At 40.0% G+C, this 24,043-nt stretch overlaps 1 protein-coding gene and 1 non-coding gene across 9 annotated transcripts in view; both read left to right on the top strand.

The window, feature by feature from the left end:
* Positions 1 to 24,043, top strand: part of LRRFIP2 (LRR binding FLII interacting protein 2) — an 84,564-nt gene that overhangs the window by 30,189 nt on the left and 30,332 nt on the right. For 3 of the 8 annotated variants that reach the window (XM_049766418.1, XM_049766413.1, XM_049766415.1), the window contains exons 3-5: positions 16,007 to 16,051; positions 18,494 to 18,610; positions 21,639 to 21,710. In XM_049766418.1, coding sequence (XP_049622375.1) covers positions 16,007 to 16,051; positions 18,494 to 18,610; positions 21,639 to 21,710 — 234 coding nt within the window. Of the gene's footprint in view, positions 1 to 572; positions 624 to 691; positions 737 to 1,609; positions 1,658 to 2,469; positions 2,527 to 4,910; positions 4,986 to 10,679; positions 10,770 to 16,006; positions 16,052 to 18,493; positions 18,611 to 21,638; positions 21,711 to 24,043 lie in introns of all 8 variants that reach the window. The other 5 variants (XM_049766419.1, XM_049766414.1, XM_049766416.1 and 2 more) reach the window with 3 other exon arrangements.
* Positions 10,275 to 10,381, top strand: LOC125998346 (U6 spliceosomal RNA). Its single transcript, XR_007491936.1, has one exon. It is a non-coding gene; the product is annotated as a U6 spliceosomal RNA (small nuclear RNA).

Consider the following 24,043-nt stretch of genomic DNA (forward strand, 5'->3'; position numbering starts at 1 on the left):
AGATTTACTTTATTGGTGAAAGATGCTATGCCTTATTAATGTGTGTAGTTACTTTATCATGATCATTACATCTTGTCTGATTAAACTAAGGTTCTTGTTTTGGAATACGGGTTTTCTAATTTCTTTGGAGAAGGGTATGTCCAATCATAACTCAAGAGTGTGCTTACATTGCTCTGCAATCTGAGCACGTTGGGTGTGTACCCTGAGTATTGAAAACATCTCAGGGGCACCTTTGACTGCAGAATGGCCACTACTGGCCATACTCTCAGCTCTATCACTCTCCTTTCCCAAGTGTTATATCAGATTGCTCTTTCATCACTTGACATGGTGTTCAGAGCCTCAAAGGACAGGGACAAATGAATAACCAGTGATTCTAATGGTTTATCTTTCTCATCCTTAAGATTGTACATAATAAAATCATTTACAAAGTTTTTCTCATGGTGTAGCCGAGCTACCTTTTTGCATTCAGGAATTCTTTGAGTTATGGGATGACATACACTTAGTCTACTTTTAATGGTGAGACCAGTTCTCCCCTTTGGCTTAATTGTTTTTCTTTCTTTTTTTCTTTTAAGCAGTCCTCTTCTCTGTGCAGCGACTCTCTGGCGACATCTAAGACTAACAGGGTTAGTACTTTCTGAGAGGTTGAGCTACCAGCTGCTCTTCTTGGGTTAAATTGGTGCTTTTCCCATAGGTCTTCCCTACTGCAGATTCTGCTCTGCTGAGAAGTGCCAGTCTGGTTTGTATCTTCCTCTTCCAGCCTGTGTATTCGTACTAATGCCATTGCCATGGTGCTGACTCTGGCCTTACAATTCTCTCCATTTGCCAATGCCATGTGGTTACAGTGCCATGTCTATTGCAGAATGTGCTGCCTCTGCTTACAGAACTTTAGGGAAGTGATAATAAACATATTCACTTCCAGTGATAGAGCACTGCTGGTTTTTGGTTAAGATCTTGCTCAGAAGGAGTTTCCCGTAGAGAAGATATTATTTGCATGCGTACCTTGTACTTGCCTGCTCACAAGAGTTGGCTGCCTGCATGGTTGGCATATCTTGAGGGATCCTTGCAAAGAGTAGCAACTCTCATAAATATGCTGATTAGAATAAATAGGCAGAAACAGAAGCTCTGTGATTTGTGAATCTGTTGCTTCAAGTTCTTGTTGATTGTGCTAAGAGCCTTTTGTGGAGAGGTAGACCTGGGGCAACTTGGCAGATGCATTCTGGGGCCACACATCTGTGATCACATCTGTGATCTTTTTTTGGGGGGGGCAATCGCCTCCCTTCTCCTATCTCTCTCCCTGTCCCTCTCTGTCTCCTTATCTCCTCTCTTTTTTAGAGAGAGAGAAAGAATGAAATGTTAGCTCTTGTCTTGAAAGACTATGATGATGATGAAGGAAAGCACTTTTGCAAATAGATGAGTTTTAATCCCCTCCCCCTTTTAAGGTTCTCCTCGAGAAGTTGAACACACACATGCACGCACGCGCACACACGCACGTACACACACACGTACACAATCTTCAGATCCTTTTTAGAACTGAGTACTACAGAAAAGGGATTAAAACATTTTCAAGGTAACTGATGCTGAATAGATACATTTTTTTATTGTTCTTTAGGCATCACTGTATGATGGTGGATTTTATAGTCCTTGTGGTTCTCGAACTGTAAGTCTCACGAGGGTGGGATTAGGGATGAAGAGGGTTGATGTATAAGGTGGGCACAATTTACTTAGAAAGGAAAGCCATGTATTTAATCTGACGTAATTTACGCCTCATCTATGATTTTTGTTTTTGTGTTTTGGGCCACATCCAGCAGTGCTTAGGGGTTACTCCTGGTTCTGCACTCAGAAACCGCTCCTGGACGGTCAGGGGACCATATGGGATCTAGAGATCGAACTCTGATCTGTCCCAGGTCGGCCGTGTGTAAGGCAAATGCCCTACCGCTGTGCTATCACCCTGGCCCCACATCTGTGATCTTTTTTTTGGGGGGGCGGGCACACCTGGTGACACTCAGGGGTTACTCCTGGCTATGCGCTCAGAAATTGCCCCCAGGTTGGGGGACTATGTGGGATGCTGGAGGACCAACCGTGGTCCGTCCTACGTTACCAGATGCAAGGCAAACGTCCTACTGCCTGTGCCACCGCTCCAGCCCCTCATCTTTGATTTATTAACTAGCCAATTGTGACTCACCCAAGCTGTGAAGATGTACCTGCTGAAAAATCACTGTTTAAAGTATCAAGGCAATGAGAACCTCTTTCTTGTTAATGTCCAGAGGATGAAAGTATAACTTGCTCAATTCTATCTCCAACAAGGGGACTAATGGGCCTTAAGGATGGGAGTTCCTAATTCCATAATCACTTTAATATTTACTTTCACCTATGGAGCCAGGGGCAGATTCAGTCCTAGGTCACTAATATATTCCCAGCAGTAAGGCAGTTGATGAAATTGTGAAACTTTTCTTCTTGGAAATGTTGTAGCCGTCCGAATACAGTTATCACTCTTCAAGAACCAGTTCAGCCCGAAGCAGTCCTGTGGTGAGCTGTCTTGACTGCATGCTTCATCGAGACTTTGGGTTGTGTCATTAATCTCGACTTACTGTTTAGAATATCAAGGATGTGCGTGTGTTTCACTCTCTGTGCATGGGTTTTTGGTTTTCCTTCAGCACACAAACTCCAATACTAATTTGCTTTAATTGATGGTTTCTCTATGAATGCGACTCAGCATATATTTTCTTAAGTCATTCTGGAATCTTTGCCACTAGGATATTTTTTAAAAGTTTATAGTTAATTGTTATTTGTGTGGAAGGGCTTGTCTTTTCAATAGTAAAAATTGATGGTATGAGTTAGCTACTTTGTTTCTTCTTTGCTTTTCTGGATCTTGCATTGAGTCATTTCACTGGTTTGCCAGTGCTTCAGTGACTGGAGTAGAAGGAGAAATTTTAATATGTGTTATGAAAAAGACAATCTGGGGACAATTCTAATCACTTTCTCTTTGTGTGGAATCAAAAAAATGACTCACTGATTTATGAAAAATGCTAGCTTTAGAAAAGCCCAAAATGAAATTTTCTGGCTCTTTCCCTTATTACCATTTTCTATTCTTGTATATCCCTTTAGAAATATTTTGTGTATGTCCTTGATTTGGACATTTAATATATGTCCATGTATAACGGCTTTAACTCCTCAACTTGTTAAAGTTTTTTCATAAGTACATATTTAATTTTTTGTCACTTAAAGCCTTTTTTTTCTCCATTCCTCCCTCCACTTAAAGACTTTCTAAGGTTTAAACTATCATTTTTACTGAATACCTCTTGAAGACACTTTTCATATTTGTGCCTTCTTAATGGCAATATAAGGTCCATTAGTATATTGACTATTTAAAAATCAAAAAATTATTCTCCTAATAAACATTTAAGATAGTTGGATTTACAACATAAATTGCCCATCATGAAATTATCAGTGTATATATTTAAATTATTTTTCTTTCACCATATTGCTCTCCAAAAAGACACTACTAATTTATATTTCCAATTAGAAAATATGATTTTAGCAATTTATTTGTATTCTTGATGACATCAGAACCGGAGAAATTGTTCAAACAGTTTCTCAGTGGTCATGACAGGTTACTTTGTTAGATACAATAGCAGGTGAGCTCTCTGGACTTTTTGTTGCAAATATATATACTAAGTATGATATTTCTAAGTGGTATTTGACAAGAATTCTGTTCCTCTAATTAATCAGAGATCACATTACAAGGGGATGTTGAAGAAGATAAAGGCTTGTGGAGGGCACTTGCCTTGTATATAGCTGACCTGGGTCCTATCTCTGTCATTCCATATGGTCCCCGGAGCACTTCCAGGAGTAATTCCCGAGTGCAGAGCCAGGAATGAGCCCTGAGCACTGCTGACTGTGACCCCAAAACAAAAACGAAAGAGAAAGAGAATGGCTGAACATTTTCAGGAACTTTAGAAATTCTTCTTGGCGATTCTTGAGCCCAGAAGCTTGTCCCAGGGAAATGGCTCCTTGCAGATAAGACTGTGATAGCATATATTTGATTGTTAGAACCATATCTTTGTGTGCCAACTGATGATATTTTATGTGCAAGTTGGATTTAGAGTTACTTTCTCAGTGATGCCAGAATGGTTTTAGGGTGATGTGAGGATGGAGATAAGCTGCACATACTGATTATGAGTTTTCTGCTGGTAAGACAGAAAGAAAACCATAGAGTCTCGTTAGAAATATCTCTACTAGTTGCTTAAGAATGAATAAAGAAAAGCAAGAATCTCCATTTAGCGATTCTTGCTAGGGTAGGAAATTCTGTCTTTGACTTTTTGTTTTACAACCTTTTGTTTTCTCTCCCAAAGGAAAATAATAAGTATTTTTATTTATTTATTTATTTATTTTTGGTCTTTGAGTCACACCCAGCAGTGCTCAGGGGTTACTCCTGGTTCTACGCTCAGAAATTGCTCCTGGCAGGCTCGGGGGACCACATGGGATGCCGGGATTCGAACCACCGTCCTTCTGCATGCAAGGCAGATGCCTTACCTCTATGCTATATCTCTGGCCCCTCTGTATATTTATTTCTTGATGGGGTTTCAAAGGACCTAGAGGTTTAAAAAGCATAAAATCCTTAGCTGGTTTTTGACCAGTTTTCTCATGTACCTGCTTTCCTTCTCTTATTTAACTTACATAAAGGATAAAGTACTAAATAATATTTTTTATTTAAGGGATATTTTTCCATTTTTAGTGATTACATCTTGAAACAATTTTTTCTGTGTAATAGTGTGTAATGATGCATGGTGCTAATTACAAGGCTCACATAGAATATTTATTTACCAACCAAACTTTTGCTATGCATTGGCAGTTAGGTAGCACCTGTGGGGAGGCTGGGCTTGTCTCATGAGAACTCTTAATATTTATAGTTCACCAATGATGACACTGCGAGCATCGCATCTTCTGGTCGTGCCAGTCGTGGGCATGGGCGAAGGGATAGTGTGGTGAGCACAATTTGCATGCAGATATGTACAATATGCTTTGACATTGCAGTAATTTCACAGGATCACATAAAGTCTGTGAAAAGGGATATGATACGAGCATTTTTCTCAAATTTAGATGACATAAATAACATGCATTCAAAATGTATTCCTAAGAATGCTGATTCTCTGAGATCTGTAAACATTTCACTAATAATGTTATTCTTTACAACTCTTATGCTGTGATTGTGTATATGAAAGATTTTCATTTTTTTCGTACTTACGTTTATGCCAACGAGCATACATATACTTTTTACGTAAATGTGCATAAAAGGAAATTTGTCCATTTTGATACAAAACAAGTCTCTTGATCAAAGTTAGTTTTACATTGTGTAAAACTTAAAGATTGCGCTTGTGTTATGTTCAGTGGCTTTATTGTAGCACTGACCTTTTTTGCTTTTTACTTAGTTTTGGGGCCTCATCTGGTAGTGCTCAGGGACTTCTGACTTGCTGCTAGAGCCACTTACAGGTGCTTGGGGACCATTCAGTGGTGTCAAGGATCATGCAGACCCTGCTCATCGTGCTTTGAACTCTCTCCCTGGACCATGTTTCACTTAAGTTTAAACCACGTTTACACTTTAAATCTGTGAACTTTTTTAGAATTGCTGATGGCAAAGTCTTCAAATTAAGAGCTTAAATGAACCTGTTGGGCCTGCAGAACCAGGTTGAGTAGTGCTGGGAGTTGGCCCACAAGTCCCCAAGCACTGCCGGGGAACCCCTCCCTTCCAGAATTATAGGCCTAGATGCAGCTTGAGTAATAATTGTATGGGCAACAGAATTTTTAAGGAACTTATGTTAGAATACAAATTATGTAATTTCATATTAATTTTCTAATAAGCTTAAAGTGTTATAGATAGCTGATGACATTTGTGCTGGGGCTTTTGTGTATGTGTGTGAAGCAAGATAATTTTTATGAAATGAAATTTACTTAGAGAGTTAGGAGAAATAAGAGAGAAATACATATTCATGAAGAAACATAGGTTTTTCCAGAGTGGGAAAAGCAGAAAGAGAGAACTTGGGCTTGAAAGAGCAAGCTCCTGTTTTGCTGTTTTTAAGAAATGATTGCAAAGTTGCTTTGGTAAGAATAGTGTATTGCTTAGAGTTGTAATAAAAAATCCATAACCATGAGTCTATTATTCCTTTAAGAAAAATTTATTTATTTATATTTTTATTTTTATTTATTTATTTTTTTGGGGGGGCACACCCAGTGACATTCAGGAGTTACTCCTGGATATGCACTCAGAAATCACTCCTGGCTCCATATGGGACACCAGGGATCGAACCACTGTCTGTCCTAGGCTAGTATCGGCAAGGCAGACCTTATTGCTCTGTGCCACTGCTCTGGCCCCAAGAAAAATTTATTTTATTAACATGTGTCATGTTCTATTGAAGATTGTAAACTCAGGGCCAGAGCGATAGCATAGTGGTAGGACATTTGCCTTACGTGCGGCTAATAGGATGGACTTTGGTTCCATCCACGATGTCCCATATGGTCCCCCAAGCCAGGAGTGATTTCTGAGCACATAGCTAGGAGTATCAGCAGGTGTGGCTCAAAAACAAAAACAAACAAAAAAATTGTAAGCTCAGAATTTTCATGGAGAAAGGGACTTCTAAATTGTGAGATTTGTTGTCATAAATTTAGTGATCTTTTTAGGAGGCTGTGATCCCTTGAAAACCCAGTTGTTGCAAATGTTTAGCTGAGGGAGAAAGATCAGCTATGACATCTGAAAATACCTTTACTGGGATGCAATGGGGTGGAATATCAGGGAGTTTAAATGGTAGTGCCTGGCTGTCTGGCCCTAGCTGCTTCCAGAGCTGGGTATATAAACATCACTGCAGGAAGTGCCTATACAAATAATAAAACAATAAAATTTGGAATGCTAGTGTCTGGACTTGAACTACTTCTACAATCTGTTAGTTGTGTTAATTAGTAGCAGTTTTGTTGTCGTTGTTTTGAGGGAATGCTATTGACAAATTTTGTAATTAGGCTTAATGTAGATATTATTATATAGAAAATGGCTTTCAAAATTCGGAGATAGGTAGAATAAAGCTGAATGTGCTTGCTTAGCAATATGTCTGCGGCTGGGAGACTAACTTGACTTCTTGGCACCTCATATGAGCCCCCAAGTACAGAGCCAAGTCTGAGCATTGTTGGATGTGGCCCTAAATCAGGGGTCTCAAACTCGCAGCCTGTGGGCCGTTTGCGGCCCTCCGTACAACGTTTTGTGGCCCGAGGCTGGGCTTCAAATATCGCAGTATTCGCGATTATTCGCTTACCGAATAATCACAATAAAAATCGCATTAGTAAGAAAAAACTCGCATTAAACATTCGCATACCCTGAGCAGTTCCGTTTGGGGTATGCAGATGTTTAGTGCGATTTTTGCGATTTTTTTCTTACTAATGCGATTTTTTATTGCGAATATTCGGTAAGTGAAATCCCTTATGCGGCCCTGCCTCACCCTTACTTTGCCTCCTGTGGCCCCCAGGTAAATTGAGTTTGAGACCCCTGCCCTAAATCAAAAGGGAAATAAAGAAACCTGGGACCAGAGCAATAACACAATGGATAGGGCATTTGCTTTGCACTCAGCAAACCCAGAGGTTTGATTCCTGGCATCCCATATGTTCCCCTGAACCTGCTAGGAGGGATTCCTGAGTGCAGAGCCAGGAGTAACCCCTGAGCACCGCTGGGTATGGCATAAAAACCAAGACAAGAAAGAAAAAAAGAAAGGAAGGAAAGAAAGGAAAGAAAGAAAAAGGAAGGAGTGAGGGAAGAAGGAAACCCCAAAGACATGAAGAACAGAATTCCAAAATTGGGGCCAGAGATTATACAGCTGGTAGGGCATTTTTCTTTCATACGGACCATCATGGTTCTATTCGATGACCACGTATGGCTCCTTGAACACTGCCAGGAGTGATTGTTGAGCGCAGAACCAGTAATAAGTAGTTAGTACTACTAGAGTAGGCCTCAAAACAAACAAACAAACAAAATAAAAATTCTGAGACAGCATTGCAAAGCCTACAGTTTATTTTTTATTATTTTTTTGTTGTTGTTTTTTTTTGGGCCACACCCGGTAACGCTCAGGGGTTACTCCTGGCTATGCGCTCAGAAGTTGCTCCTGGCTTGGGGGACCATATGGGACACCAGGGGATCGAACCGCGGTCCGTCCAAGGCTAGCGCAGGCAAGGCAGGCGCACCTTACCTTTAGCGCCACCACCCAGCCCCTCGTTTATCTTAACTTCAAATTGTGTCTATATTAATTTTTTGAGATAGCATGTTGTAAATCAGATTGACTGCTCCACAGTCCCCAATGGGGAAAGGGGAATCCCATACCCCCTATCCGGGGAGGATAGGGGTAGCTGGTCCGGTAGTAATTCCCCACAATAAATAATCCACACAAATATAGAGGTTTTTAGCATAGGTGGGAGCTCTCAGCTAAGCAATCCTGACTCCCATTTATTGAGATCAAAACAAAGCCCCTCCGCCCAAGGGGAGGGGGAAAAGCCAAATGAAAGGCAATGGGAAAACAAGACCAAAGGAAAACAATTAATGTACAAATGGGAACTATTTTAAAGGCCTCTATTTACCTCACATCTCCTCCTTTTTAATTTTTTTTTGTTTTCGTTTTTGTTTTTTGGTCACATTCAGTGACGCTCAAGGGAAGGCTTGGCTATGTGCTCAGAAATCGCTCCTGGCTTGAGATGCAAGGGGTTGGAACCGAGATCAGTCCTAGGCTAGTGCTTGCAAGGCAGACACCTTATAGCTTGTGCCACCACTCCGGCCCCCTTTTTAATTCTTTAAAAAATTAAAACAAAATGGAAAAATAAGTAATATGCCCTGAAAAGACAAGGGAAAACCTAACTTAAACAAATAGCAGCAATTTGCATATGTGCATCAAAAGGAAAATTTAAATAAAAAACTTTAGGCCTCACAACAGGGTGTTCTTACTCAAAAATATGAGTCAAGGAATCAACTACAGGCTCCAGACAAAATTATTTCACAATCCCCAAAGTACATTCTGCAGAGTTTCCAAAAAGTCTTCCTTTGTAGACCAGATGACAGAGCCGGAATTCAGAGACAAGGATCTAGTAGATTATGAAGATCTTATGAAACAGTTGGAGTGTTAAGTTAGGGATCTTAAGAGGTAATATAAGGAGTGTGCCTTGCATGCAAGATGGAGTTTATTTCCAAGTCATAAGAGGGGATAAGTTAGAGTTAGAGAGAGAAGAGAGAGGCAGCAAGGAAGCATGAAGAGCAGCCGAAAGGGAGACAGAGGCAGAGAGAGCCAGAGAAGGAGCAGAGAAGTCGCTGCATGGAAAAGGCTTAGCATAGAAGCCCAGTGAGGAAAAGCATATGGCAGTTAGGGCCTTGGAATAAAGCAAGCTGACTCCAAAGAAACTTTAACTGGGATTGCCTGTGAAATTATTTCTCCACCATTATCTTGCATCTTCAAACTGAAGATCAGCTGAAGGTCAGCTGAAGGGCTTAGTGGCGCTATGCTGGGGAAGGCCTCACCCAGACATGTGGGCTTTGGATTTTATAGTTAATTTAAAACAACAGTAGTGGTTATTGATACAATATTAGGTTTATATGAATCTAAGTTGTATCACTATTACTGTGAATAAAAAGATTATTGCTTGCTCATATCCTCACTTAGCAGAATTGAATATGTAGAAGTCTTTTTCTCCATGAATGGGCTTCTAAATTCTTTTGTTGGTAAGGCAAGAATTTTTAAGCAAGCAAACAAAATCCCCCAAGCAAACAAACAGACAAATTGAAGTGAAGAATAGCTGATGCATGAAATAAAATATACTCCTTTATAAATATATCAGTTTAATGTTTACTGAGTACTGATTGTATGTATAACATTGTGTTAAAGTGGTGGGAATAATATTTAGGCACGGCATTTCTGACTTCACAAGATTATAACCTCTACGTCAAGAGAAATAGAAAACAGCATTAAAGGAAGGATCAAAGAGTTGGCAATACCAGGGACCGTGAGGAGGAAAGTCAAGAACACCAGTGGGTGTGATGTTTGTAGGTAGCTGACCCTTTGTGTGATAGCCAGAAAACATTTCTTGAGGACAGTGACTTGAGCTGAGATGTGACGAACCTAGTAGGTGAGTCCAAGGGAGGATAGAGGACAGAACCAGGGGTGAGGCTAGGGAAAGGGGATTGTGTCACTTTGTCCTATAGTTCCTAATGTTGACTAATATGGAAAGAATATGGTAGAAATTGGTTAAAGGGGACCGTAGTGCTCGCTTTGGCAGCACATATACTAAAATTGGAACAATACAGAGAAGATTAGCATGGCCCCTGCGCAAGGATGACATGCAAATAATAAAAGGGACCCAAAAAATACTGCAGATGAGTCTGAATTCAGTTTGTGTGCTAGCTGAGTTGATAGATCTAATGAATCATACACTGGTGAACTATGTTAAGAGTTTTATAGAGATCTTACACACTCTGATACCGAAGCATATCTTAAATTTTGCTGGCTCCCATGCAGTAGTTCGTCTCTACAATATGTATTAGCTTCCTTGCTGCATGTCGTTTCATTACAGATGTACACACATACTAGATTTTCTGCCAATATGTGTTGTAATCTTTTCTCTCCTCTTAACCTTTACCAAGCGTCTTATGTTTTTCTGATGGAAAGGTCTCTGCGGCTGATTATTTCAGTCGCTCTCATCGGCGGGGAAGCATGGTTTCAGAGGCGGACGACGTCAGTCTTCCTGATCTGACCTGTGTGAGTGTATTGCATGGCTGCAAATGGTGTGTCAGCTCTGTGACTCACAGCTTTTAAAATGGCAACTTACTAACAAACATAAAATACATTCACTTATTTTGAAATGCATGCATTGCTATGTTGATTTTTTTTTTTTTTTTTTTGGTTTTTCGGGCCACACCCATTTGATGCTCAGGGGTTATTCCTGGCTACACACTCAGAAATTGCCCCTGGCTTGGGGGGACCATATGGGACGCCGGGGATCGAACCATGGTCCTTTCCTTGGCTAGCACTTGCAAGGCAGACACCTTGCCTCTAGCGCCACCTCGCCGGCCCCTATGTTGATTATTTTTTTAAACTTCTTTTCTGTGGAAATTATTACTTGTGGGAATCCATTAGCAGCTCCCATATTTTGCCAGTTTTATTTTCTCTTTCCCTCCTTTTTCTCCCTTGAATTCCAGTGGCTATTTCATTTCTGTGCATAGTTAACTATGCTCCTCTAATTGAGAACTTCTTTATTATATCTCTGATATAATAAATGTCTCTTTAAAAAATGTGTGTGAAGCAGCTGATCATAAAGAGGATCCTTCACCCCTTTATTTAGGGGCTCCAAGGCCTAGTTGTGGCCGGTTTCCCTTGAGCCATGTGGCATGGATCACGTGGTGTTTCCCAGTGCTGAAACTCACCTCAGGACAAAAATAAATTAAAAAAAAAAAGTCTTTAAAAGCCACCCAGTAATTAATTGGCTGTGTATGGTCTTACTCCCCCCCACCCCCGAATTTATTTTTGTTGGTTTTTTTGTTTGTTTGTTTGTTTTTTGGGTCTCATCTGGCAGCGCTCAGGGGTTCCTCCTGGCTCTATGCTCAGAAATTGCTCCTGGCAGGCTTGGGGGACCATATGGGATGCCGAGATTCGAACCAACGTCTTTCTGCATGCAAGGCAAATGCCCTACATCCATGCTATCTCTCTGGCCCCACCCCACCCCTCGAATTTTATTTCGCTCAATCTATAAAGTTCTAGGCAGACTTTTTTTGGTGGTGATAAAGGGAGGGTGCACACACGATGGTGCTGGGGGCTATACACCTGTTAGATCTGGGGAACTTCTAGTGCTGGGGATGAAACCCAGACCCCCTCCTGGATCAGAGTGATAGAACTTCAGGTAAGGCAGAACTTTGAAGACTTTGAAGGTTGAACAATAAATAAACTAAGCTGTTGAGTAAAGGCTTATGATTCATTACAACAGGGAAGACTAAATTAGTGTTAAACATTTGGATTACTGAGTTATTTTAAAGAAATGCCTTTTTATTTACTTTTTGGCTTTATTAGGAACTGAATTGAGGTAAAGTCTCTTAGTTTGGGTAGGGTTATAGTTCAGAGATCCAGTTCCTGGCACCAGATGGCTTCTGAACACATCTGCTGTGGCACTTGCTGGTCCCAGTACCACAAGATTTAAGCATCACCATGGTCTCGACTCCTAGCCCCTGAGCTGCTCGTGGCTGAGGTTCCGTGGGAGTAGCTCCCAGGTGCCTGGAATACTGCTTGGCAAAGACTATGCTATAGAAGAGCCTTAAGGTATTTGTCTTAAAAGAGGCCTTTTGTGAGGGAGCTCCCAAGAAGTCTGGGGGCCCTTTGCACTTGGCTAACCTGATTGGATGGCTCAATGCGAGTGTCCCAAGGATTCAGTGCAGCTCAGGGCCACCATGATCAGACATTGCTGGGTACTTCCAGGGTCATCACATCAGGCAATGTTGGTGGATTGGGCACAGGTAGGTGCAAGTGGAGCTGAAACTTAAACAGTCTCACCCATGCACAGTATGGATCTCTCACCCTTGAACTCTCTCCCGACCCTTTAGTTTCCTGATTTCTTACACAGCCTTATTTTCTTTCTGTGACATTTCTTTGTTGCTGGTGGCTTTAGTATTAATTTCTTTTTTTTTTTTTTTTTTGGTTTTTGGGCCACACCCGTTTGAAGCTCAGGGGTTACTCCTGGCTATGCGCTCAGAAATCACCCCTGGCTTGGGGGGACCATATGGGACACCGGGGGATCGAACCGCGGTCCATCCACTTGCAAGGCAGACACCTAACCTGTAGCGCCACCTTCCCGGCCCCTAATTTCTTTTTTTTTTTTTAATTTTTTTTTTATTTTTATTTTTTTGGCTTTAGTATTAATTTCGCCGGTCGACCCCATGCTGTCTTGGCTATTAGACACATTAAGTGTCCAGAGCTCTTCTTCAACTTTTTCCTTATTATCCCTTCTCCCCCAAGAAACTTGTATGTGACTTGGGCATTACAAATCGAACATTTAATTATAAAGAATCAAAAAAAAATTATCTTCAAGCACATTTAAATTTATTTTAGAATTGTTTTTACAATACATTTTAAAAAGTTCCAGAGCCTCATGCAGTGCTGTCATCCACCTAGTTTGTTGAAGCTTGGGACTAGTATAGTGTTTCATAGTGAAAAAAGAAGTAGGTAGAAGGTGATTATATTGAGCATGTCATTTACTGTATTTAAATTAGTCCAATAAAATTTAAATAAATTTCTGAACAAGCTGAGTCCTAGAAAGCTATTTCAAATGTGTTCTTGAAATATTCCATTTATGGCTCTCAGACCAGGTTGGATAATGGGCTGGACCATCTTGCCTTGAGTTAGATAGAAGACTTCTGCTGCACACAGAAGTGAGAAGAAACATTTCCCATGTTTTTCTCTTTTGCCTTTTCATTGATTCTTCTAGTGACTTGGTTTTTCCCCCACTGTTGTAAATATATTTATTTGTGTGCATATTTGTCTCACAGCCTTTGAATTCTTTGTAAGTCGTAATGTCTGAATTAGTGCTCCTATTCTCCTTATATTTATTTCTTGGTAATTCATTTTCATGGAACACACAGTATAGCAGAATTCTGAGAAGTGAGATCTAAAGAGTTTCTGGCCAAGCCACTGCATCCAAAATAACTGGACTGCGGCAAGGGATTGTAGACATTTTTTGCTGCCTTAACATTATCTGAGGCTTGGCGCATGGTCAGTTTGTATTGTGAAAACTGGAATCTGACATAAAATAGTGAAAGTGATAGAATCGCCTTTGCCATGGACTAGTACAGTGCTGCAACTTCTGAAATGTAAGATTTTTCCAAGTGGACTATTTACTAAGAAATGGGTGGGCTTGTGGGACTTTTTTGTGAGAGGGGAAAAATGAGACAGAATTTTTAATAGCTCTTATAGGGTGTTTGAGAATGCTCAAATGATTTTCTGTTTAACTCATTTGCAGAAAAGAGTTGAATGATGAGTTAAACGGTGCTCCAGCAAGTTAGGGGAGAATAATCAGTACAGTATTTCTTTCACTGTGAAGAATACATTACATTCTAGGCAGTCTATTTTACTAGCATAAATATAGCAGAAGACTACATTCTCTGGCATTTATGCCAATATTAATAACTTGCCATTATTGGTTTAAGAATAATTCAGGGTGGTTTTAAAAAAATTCAGTGAATCTAAAATTAGGTTTTTGAGAGTATTGCAGAAAGAAGTAGAGATACTCTGTTGTTTGATATTACTGATATATTACTTAAAATAAAAGGTGTTTACTAACAGAAAATAAATTTAAACTTTAAAATATTAGAAAGCGCTATATACTGGAACTATTTTGCTTTAACAATTAACTGAGGATGGGGTTATTATGTACTATTACTGCAATAGTTCATTAATAGAGTGCTTGCAATCAGCTGAACCAGGTGCTGTCTCTGGCACCAAATATTGTCCTCTGAGCCTGCCAGGAGTGATCTCCGAGTGCAGAATCTGGAGTAAGACCTGAGCACTTCTAAAAATATTAACTGAGGAAGGTTTTCAAATCTCTTCTGTAGATTGACTTGGGAAGAATGGTGTAGGAATTGGTTCCATATTCAATTTTGTCCATGTATAACTTTTCCTTTTCTCACTGCCAGAGGTACTAATTGATATATTGAAACTCAGTACATAATACAAACAGCATTAATATTCACAAAAGTGATATTTAGTTCCGACTCTGGCATTTAGTAGCAGCATAGACTTTTTAAATACCTCCTTAATTTCTCTTTTCTCAACTAAAGCCAGAATTTTAAATTGAACGCACTTTCTTTCTTGAAATAGTATTTTAAACAGCCTTAAAGTCTGTTAGCAGAAGCTAACAAGTATAATAGGATACTAAGCTGCTATTTAAAAAAAGTGAGTCAAGTCTAGATTACAGATGGAGTAATAGTTATTTAACAGATTTTGAGGTTTTTGATTTATCAAATATTAATATTAGGAACATATAAACAAAAGCCATAAAGATCTTGCAGGAAATAAATTAATAAATATCAAGTTGGAGAGTGACAAATGCTCTGACTAAAAAACCCTAAAAACTAAAACTAAAGTGGTTTGGGCACAGTGGGTAGGGTGTTTGCCTTGCACTCGACTGATCCAGTTTCAATCCCATATGATCCCTGAGCCTGCCAGAAGTGATTTCTGAGTGCAGAGCCAGGAGTAACCCCCGAACACCACTGGGGGTGGCCCAAAACAAACACACACACAAACAAAAAAGTGGTTAATTTCTGAAACTTTTGGTAAGGTGAAAAAGAAGATACAGAATGCACTTGGAATACTATTAGAATAAGACTTGAGGGTTAAGTTGTTCTTGAGACTAGGAAGAGAAATGTTTGTATATGCCCTTTGCCCTACTTAATTTTTTTTGTCTAGTCTCCCATCACAGATGCATGTATTACTTATTTTAAAAAAGGTCAAGTAACTGAAGTCTGCTACTATGAAATAGATTTCATACCGTTATATTTAGCATGTTTTCATTTAATCTGACATCTTTTGGTTAAGCTACTAATCTTATCTATGTTTTCCACATCTTAATAATGTTTAGATCATAACCCTTGGCGCTTTGGTTTCATCTGACTTTCCTTTTGATGTGTGTTTTTTGGTCAACATTTGCAATACTAAACCTTAAGTTTACATGTAGTTTTTATTATTGGTCATGTATTTTAAATAACAATAAAGATAATTTGTAAACATTCTGAACTTCAAGTAAGAATAGTTTATTCATGTCTTCCCTAGAATAAGAATGGAAGTTATTGACATCTGTCCTATGCCTCAACTTTTAATTTTAGCTTTAGTATGTTTGCTTTTAGGTTTCAAATGCCAGTTGAACCCAGAAACATTAAATGATTTCACTTGATTCTCCTTAAAAAAAAATTAACACATTAAGCATTTTCCTAATTTTTATTATTATTTTTTTCTAGCTGGATGAAAAATCTGACAAACAGTATGCTGAAAATTATACAAGGGTGAGTACTTCTCAAGGCCAGTTAAACTTGCTCTGTTTCATTCTGTTAATTCACTACCAATAGTAGAACTACTCTTTCTTTTCATCCATTTCCTGTCTTTGACCTCTTGAATTCCTCTGAGGTTGAATCATGTGAAGCATGGAGAAGAATTGAGACAGCATTTTATTTCCTTGAATGTCACCTCTTCAGTTTTTGGCTGCTCTTTTTGTTTCATTCCTCTAGAATTTCATCTCAAGAGATCATTAAACATTGAAAATGGAACTATCTTTATGGGTGGGGATGTCATAAAGGGTATTTTTTCCTTCACATGTAAATCTTTTTTTGGAAGTGAGATGATGTCTTTACCTTGTGTTGAAAGTCTTTGACTTTCTTCTAGAAGTATTTTTAGAAAATCGTTGAAGGGAAATGACTTAGCAGAATTAGTTTTATGCTATACCCAAAAGAGAGAGAGACCATTTCTTTTTAATAGAAATGCAGTGGAAGCCTTATGTAGGAGTTTAAATATTCTAGTAGCCACATTTACAAAGTAAATATAATTAATTTAAATAACATCTTTTATTTAGCCAAAATATTTCAGCATAATCAACTAGCGTGTCATTTAATATATTTTTGCATTCTTGGCACTGAGCCTTGGAAATCTTGCCCTGGTCCCCCAAATCCTACCTTGGAACCAGTATATAGCTCTAAGAACTGGAGTCCATGTTTAGTGCACATGGCCCCATATTTTCAACTGAGCATAGAAGGTATAGCCGATGGTCCCCACCCAGCACCTTTGGAGTGGCCTCTCATATTCCCCCCACATCCATATTCAGAAACACATACACAGAGGGGCTGGCTTTGTGTGCAGCCAACCTGGGATGGACCTGGGTTCCATTCCCATTTGGCCCCCTGAGGCTGCCAGGAGCAACCCCTGAGCTCCCTAGGGTGTGTCCCAAACACCAAAAACAAAAACAAAAAAAGAAAGAAAACACACAAATAAAAAAAAAACTGGGAGGGGTGGTTAAAGCAACAACACAGTGGTAGGACATTTGCCTTGCATGAAGCTGACCTGGGATGGACCTGGGTTTGATTTTCAGCATCCCGTATGGTCCCCTGAGTCTGCCAGGAGTGATATCTGAGCAAAGGGCCAGGAGTAAACCCCAAGTGCTGCTGGTGTGACCCAAAACCTCTCTCCTCCTCCAAAAAAAAAAATCTGGATTGGGGGGCCAAAGCGCTAGCCTAAGACAGACCGTGTGTTTTGATCCCCTGGCATCCCATATGGTCCCCCAAGCCAGGAGCAATTTTTGACCACATAGCCAGGAGTAACCTCTGAGCCTCACTGGGTGTGGCCCAACAGCCTCCCCCCAAAAAATATTGGATTGAGAGATCATATTCCTCACTTGTGTGATTCCTAAGAAGGAGTCAGGAAAGAAAAAAATGAAATCTATCTACGTATTTGTCTTATTTCTGTCTTTGGGGGACACCCATTGATATTTTAGGGTTAATCCTGTCGCAGAGCTCAGGATTACTCCTGACAGTGTATTTTTGGGCGGGGGGTATATGGCTTGCTGTGGATTGAACCCAGGTTGGCCACATGCAAGGCAGTGCCTTACCTTCTGTTCTATTGCTCTAGTCCCTATATATCTTAATTTGGACGAACCATATTTTAACTATAGTATCATCTCACATTTAAACTGATTAAATCTGTTTAGATTTTTTGGCCACAACCAGTGGTGCTCAGAGCTAATTCTTGCTTCTGCCTGTACTCAGGAATCACCCTAGCAGGCTTGGGGGACCCTCTGGGATGCAGGGGAGTGAACCCAGGTTGATAGCATGCAAGACAAATGCCCTACCTGATGTACTGTTCTCTTGGTCCTGTCCCCTGATTCAAACTGTAAACAGTACCTCTCAATCACAAAGTATTAGAAAAAGGAACAAGTCTAAAGAAGTAGTGGTAGACACTAAGTGGTGTGTGTGTGTGTGTGTGTGTGTGTGTGTGTGTGTGTGTGTGTGTGTGTGTGTAAGATAAAATACAGTGTAGACTGCAAAGAGTACAACATTAAGATGTTTACATTGCACCCAACCGATCACCTACCCCCAGTTCTCACCAGGAGTGATCCTGGAGCCCAGAGCCCAGAGTAAGTGTTGAGCACAGTCAGGTGTGGCTCCAGAACCAACAAAAAGAAATAAATGAAACAACTTCTTCCAGAAATATGGATGAAATAACTTCCTCCTTAGCCAGATTCCAGTCAAGAGTGTGAGTGTAAGAAGTCATGCCTGAGCCCTTCTCCAAGTTCCCACCCAGAGCCAAATCTGAAGAGCCTGTATGTAGGTTGTGTTTGGTAACTTCCTTCCATTTGCTAAGCCCTTACCTTTTCTGCCCCTATTTAGTTTCTACATTAGACTTAATTTCAAAGAAACAAGATTTAATTAAGTGTTGTTTTTTTTTTTTTTTCTCTTTAGCCTTCATCTCGAAATTCTGCCTCAGCAACGACCCCTCTAAGTGGAAATTCATCTAGACGGGGAAGTGGAGACACCTGCAGCTTACTAGATCCAGACACCTCATTAAGCGAATTGCGGGTAAACTGCAAACTTCGGTTTGGTTTTTAAATTTTTTTTTTTTTTTTTGTGGTTTTTGGGTCACACCCAGCAGTGCTCAGGGGTTACTCCTGGCTCCATGCTCAGAAATTGCTCCTGGCAGGCACAGGGGACCATATGGGACGCCGGGATTCGAACCGATGACCTTCTGCATGAAAGGCAAACACCTTACCTCCATGCTATCTCTCCGGCCCCTGGTTTTTAAATTTTTTGGTTTTGTGGCATAGTAATTTGTTGTAACTGCTTGACATTTAATGTGATTCAATAAGAATAGTAATATGAGTTCTTTTTAAAAATGGCTTCAACACAATTTAAGAATGTGAATTGGAGGTTTCAGGGCTCTCAAGAAAGGAGATTATTTATTTACTCTTTTCTATTTCCTTTGATGACAGTGGAATGAGTTCTGATAATTCACAAATGCCAAAAATATTTTTAATGTATGTAAAAAGAATTCAGAAATATTTGGCCGTATTTTAAGTGGAAAATATGTAGATGTACAAGGAACCCGACTTTGGAAAGAATTACTAGCTATTAGTGGTATTATTTGACTGCAAGATTAGAGCCATCACTTAATTTTTCATGATAATAGAAGTGTTAGAGTATTTGGAATACAAGTAAAGAGAAGCACATTAACCCTTTAGTTGAGTCTCTGTTCTTAGTTACCTTTTTAATGAAAAGTAACTTTCAAAATACATTTGAGAGTTCATAGATCTGGGTGTTTGTGCAGATTGTGAGGCTGGGGGAAGGCCAGTGCTAAAACTGCTTTCTTGCATTCATGCACTCAGCATGATTGAGCTGCGGTCCTAGAGATTTAGGCGCTGATGGACTCAGCTATGTAGATGGACTCAGCTATTCAGTGTTTCATCGGGCAGACAAACTCGTGATAGTGAAACAAGGCCAAGGCAGTGTGGATTTTATATGGTCATAGCGAGAATAGGTCTGTGGCAGGCATTGAGAAGTTCTTCATCAAAAGATGGTCAAAGGCCTTAAAATATTGTAAAAACTAAAGGCTTTTATGAAGGAAGGTTTGAAGAAAGAATAAAAGATAAAAAGTAAGCAAAGAAGCTAAGGGGGAAAAACCTTTCTTTTTGGTTTGAGCCATGCCTGTCAGTGCTCGGGCTCTTTCTCTACTATATTAGGTGATCATACAGGGCCAGGGATTCTGGTGTCCTGGACCAAGAGAGGGATCTGGGAGAACTAGAAGGTCATCTGTGCACAGTGCACCAAGGAGGAGCATGAGTGAGTTGTAGGTATGAGAGAAGACATATGAGAGGTATGAGGTATGAGAGAAGGGGGGGGACGACACACAGGTGAGCGCTTACAAGTACCGTACTCAGTTAAACTTGACAGCTATTTATAATAAATTGGGCAGTGATATTAGCTGATTTGGATTGAAAAATATATTTCGGTGATGGGTGCCTTAGTGCTAAGGAGCCTAGAAACTTCTGTTGGCAGTGCTCAGCCTGGTGGTGTAGGCTTGTCTGTGCGGTGCTTGGATTGGTACAGTGGAGATTCAAGGGCTAGAACTCTGTTGTTCACATTAGGTGCTGTACCCTTTGAGCTATGTCTCCCAACCCTGATTTTTTCCTAAAGGAGGGGTTGATGATCAGGCAGTCTCAGTGAGTGAATTGAGCCAGTAGAGTGAATCTGTAAGCTGAGGAAGGGAATGACTGAGTGAAAGAGTAAATGGGAGGAACGTTGTTCTGGGTTTGGGTGAATGGGCTTGCCTCATTTAGAGACTCCCTTCCACTAACAGAGTAGAGGGAGGAAAAGACAGGAGATGACTGAGTAAGACTGTAGTGTGACACTGGCAGTTTGGAAAGTGGGCTGATGATAGGAGAGGTAGGAGATTGGGCACAGTGGTGGAGGCAGAAGCAGAGAGCTGATCCAGTCAGCCTAGCTGTAGCAGCAGCTTTTGTTGAGCTCTTACTGAGCCCCAGGCAGAAGTGCTGAGGGCATAAAGTTGAGTCAGATAAACTCCTGTCTTTAGGTACTTTTTTCTATGGAACAAGACATACAGAGATGGCCTTTCCAGCTGGAAAGAACATGGTCCCCAATAGCCTTGATAAACATCAGCTGAACCAGTCAATGAGCGAAAGAGAGACTGACCGAGTAGGTGGGAGTCAACAGTGCTGGAAAGTATAATAGAAATGATGTGTACAATCTGACTTTGATCATTGATTCCATCTGCAATTGTCGAATTTCATCAAGGGCCCTGGCTATAACTTCTACTTAAATCAAGCATCCAGACTGAAATCTTGCAGAACAGGGAGAGGTACAAGAGAAAACGTTATTTTCCATTTAAAATTTGACTTGTTTTACTCCTCTTAAAAGAATTATGATCATACTTGAAGCAAATGCTATTCTCAGCATTTAAACGGTGTCCTCAAGACAGACCATCTTATGTGTTTTAAAATATTTAAAAGTTTTTATATTTAATTCTTTTCTTTTACTTACTTTCTCTCCAATTGAGATTAGTAACTGTGCCACTGAACGGTAGCTTTGTTACGTCCATTTGTTACATTAAAAATAAATTGCTTATGAATTACAATTTGCTGTTTGTATTGACCATAATTCTAAATGAAACATTCTGCTAAAGTGATTGAAATGATTTACAAACATTTTGAAATTAAAACTGTTAAGGTTAGTGCTGGGGATGCGGCTCAATGAATTTGCAAGCCTTCTGTGCAGGAAGCCCTGGATTCAATCCCTGTACACAAAAAAAGTTAGTAATATAGAGATAATTTTATATCCAGCAGGACTGCATTTGCTAATGTTTTCTACAGGAGCCAATCCATTCAGCAGGTAATAAATGTAACTAAACTTTTCCAAGCCCACTGTCTCCTGAATTGTTTGCCTGCTTTGGTGATTTGGAGAGATAGTTCTGTTTATATACTTTGATTTCTCCTTTTGGACTGGAATGTTGAAAAAAATACTTTTATCTAAATCCTTTGAAACTTGAGATGTTTGTACATGATTTTATGCAATGGTTCATTCCTATGTCCTGCAGGATATCTATGAACTTAAGGACCAGATACAGGATGTAGAAGGGAGATACATGCAGGGACTGAAAGAACTGAAGGTATCAGTGCCTATTCTACAGGCCACGCATGCTGTTTGTCTGCAGGCGTGTGGGTAACGGTGATTTCACTGCACATAGCTTTACTAACAACAGCTGTCTTCCAAGCATGTGCTTAACCTGGCATTCATCTCTGGCACAAGAAAGAAAAACTTCTGTTTTGGTTTGTGGGTAGTGCTGGTGATGTTCAGAGTTTACTTCTGATCCTGTCTCAGGAATCCCTCCTGATGGTGGTCAGGGGATCATATGGGATGCTGGGGATTGAACCTGGTCTGGCTGCATGCAAGGCAACTACCCTACCCACTGAACTCTCTCTCCAGCCCCAGAAAGGCTTTTGGTCTTTAAGAGCTTAGTGCACTTTTTTGAACATTGAAATATATAATGCATCTTACAGTTTTTATTTTTTATTTTTTTGGGTAAAATCTCAGGGCTTATTCCTGGTTCTATGCTTAGGGGTCACTTCTGGTGGTGCTTGGGGGATCAGACAGCTGGCTGCAAGGCAGGCACATTCACCATTGTATGTCTCTCTGGCCTCACAGTTTATAAACCAGGTAAACTACCTGCATTTTCTTTGTATCTTAGTCATAAATAGCAATTGGGCAAATGGCTGTAAAACATCCTAATGATTTATCTTTAGGTTTAGGAGAACCACAGCCAGTGATGCTCAAGTACTATTTCAGAATTGTTTTCTTGAGTGACTTCCAATAATACTCAGGGGTTGATGTGGTTTTGGCATAAAACCTAGGATTCTAGCATGAAAACCATGCACACTGCCCTTTGAGGTATTCCAGGGTACCAGTTTTTAATATATGTTCATTTAAGATAGATATTTTGGCAGACATGAGGAAATGTGTCCTAAAGTAGGAAAGCACACATCTTGGACGGGATAGGACCTCGTCTCCAGCATGCAAAAATGTACCAAGCCCACTTTTCTTGCTTCATTGCTTCATGCGTAGTGCATACTTGAATTTGATTCTTTTAAGTGAAAAAAAAAAAAAAAAACATCGAGGAAGAATCTGGTGACAGTCATGCTGTGCTTTGTCTATAACCTATTTTAAAAGGGTGGCTGGATTATTATTGCTCAAGAAAATCTTATAGGGTAGGGAAGTCACTCAGAGGGCAGGATTGAATGTTTAGCATGCAAGGGCCTCAGTTTAGATCCTTTTCATCTCTCAGTCCCCCAGTTACTCTGGAAGCAACTCCTGACCACTGAATCTGCTCTGTTCCCTCAAGCACTGTTAGCTTTGGCCTCCAAACAACAGTTGTAGCAACAGCAAAACCTTTCCTCAATTGTGCCTGTCTTTGAGGTGCTCACCCCACTCAACTCCACCCAGAATCACCAAAAAGATTGCTGGACTACTCTCAGGTTTCCTGTTTCCGTGAATCTGGAATGGGGTTGAAAGTGTGCATTTCTGGGCCCGGAGAGATAGCACAGCGGCGTTTGCCTTGCAAGCAGCCGATCCAGGACCAAAGGTGGTTGGTTCGAATCCCGGTGTCCCAGATGGTCCCCCGTGCCTGCCAGGAGCTATTTCTGAGCAGACAGCCAGGAGGAACCCCTGAGCACTGCCGGGTGTGGCCCCCCCCCCAAAAAAAAACAAAAAAAAAAACAAACAAAAAAAAGAAAGTGTGCATTTCTGTTTAGTTTTTAGACAGTGCCATCAACACCCACTTTTGAAAGTCACAGTCTGAGAGGCATTTAAATAAAACTAATTCCTCCTGGGTATTACTATGTAAGCTATATTAAAATACTTTAAATGATCTCGACACTTACATTTAAAACAACTGTTGTTTAAAGGAAGAGTATATTTCACAAATTTCAATGTTAGGTTTATTGTACTAAATGTTGTGTCTTCTGATTAAAATGTCTTACATTCAGGTGTTTGAGCAGATAGGCTTTTATGGGAAATAGGATTGTGGTTTTTGTTTGTGGGTTTGTTTGTTTTTTGGTGTTGACGCAGCCATGCTTAGGGATTGCTCTTGGCTTTTTGCTTAGGAATCAATCCTGGCTGTGGCTTAGGTCACTGGGGACCAAACTCTTTCCAGCCCCACTATGTCATACTTGGTGTAGGTCTAATTGTAAGGAGGACTTATTAAAGCTTCTACCTTCTGAGGTAGACCAGGATTATTATAAATGTTGCATTTTATTAAGATTTATACCTTTTATGTAAATGACATTGCCTATATTCTTTATCTTTGTTCTCAGTGCTAGTATAACTGTTTCTTATAAACACACTTCTGCTTTGTGAAACATTCTTAAGTGCATGTTTGTATATATGTGTGTATTGACATGTCTGACATTTATTCACTTAAAGGACAAAATTCAGTGTAAAATTTTT

Source organism: Suncus etruscus, chromosome 20 (genome assembly GCF_024139225.1).
Source record: "Suncus etruscus isolate mSunEtr1 chromosome 20, mSunEtr1.pri.cur, whole genome shotgun sequence".
Taxonomy (NCBI): domain Eukaryota; kingdom Metazoa; phylum Chordata; class Mammalia; order Eulipotyphla; family Soricidae; genus Suncus; species Suncus etruscus.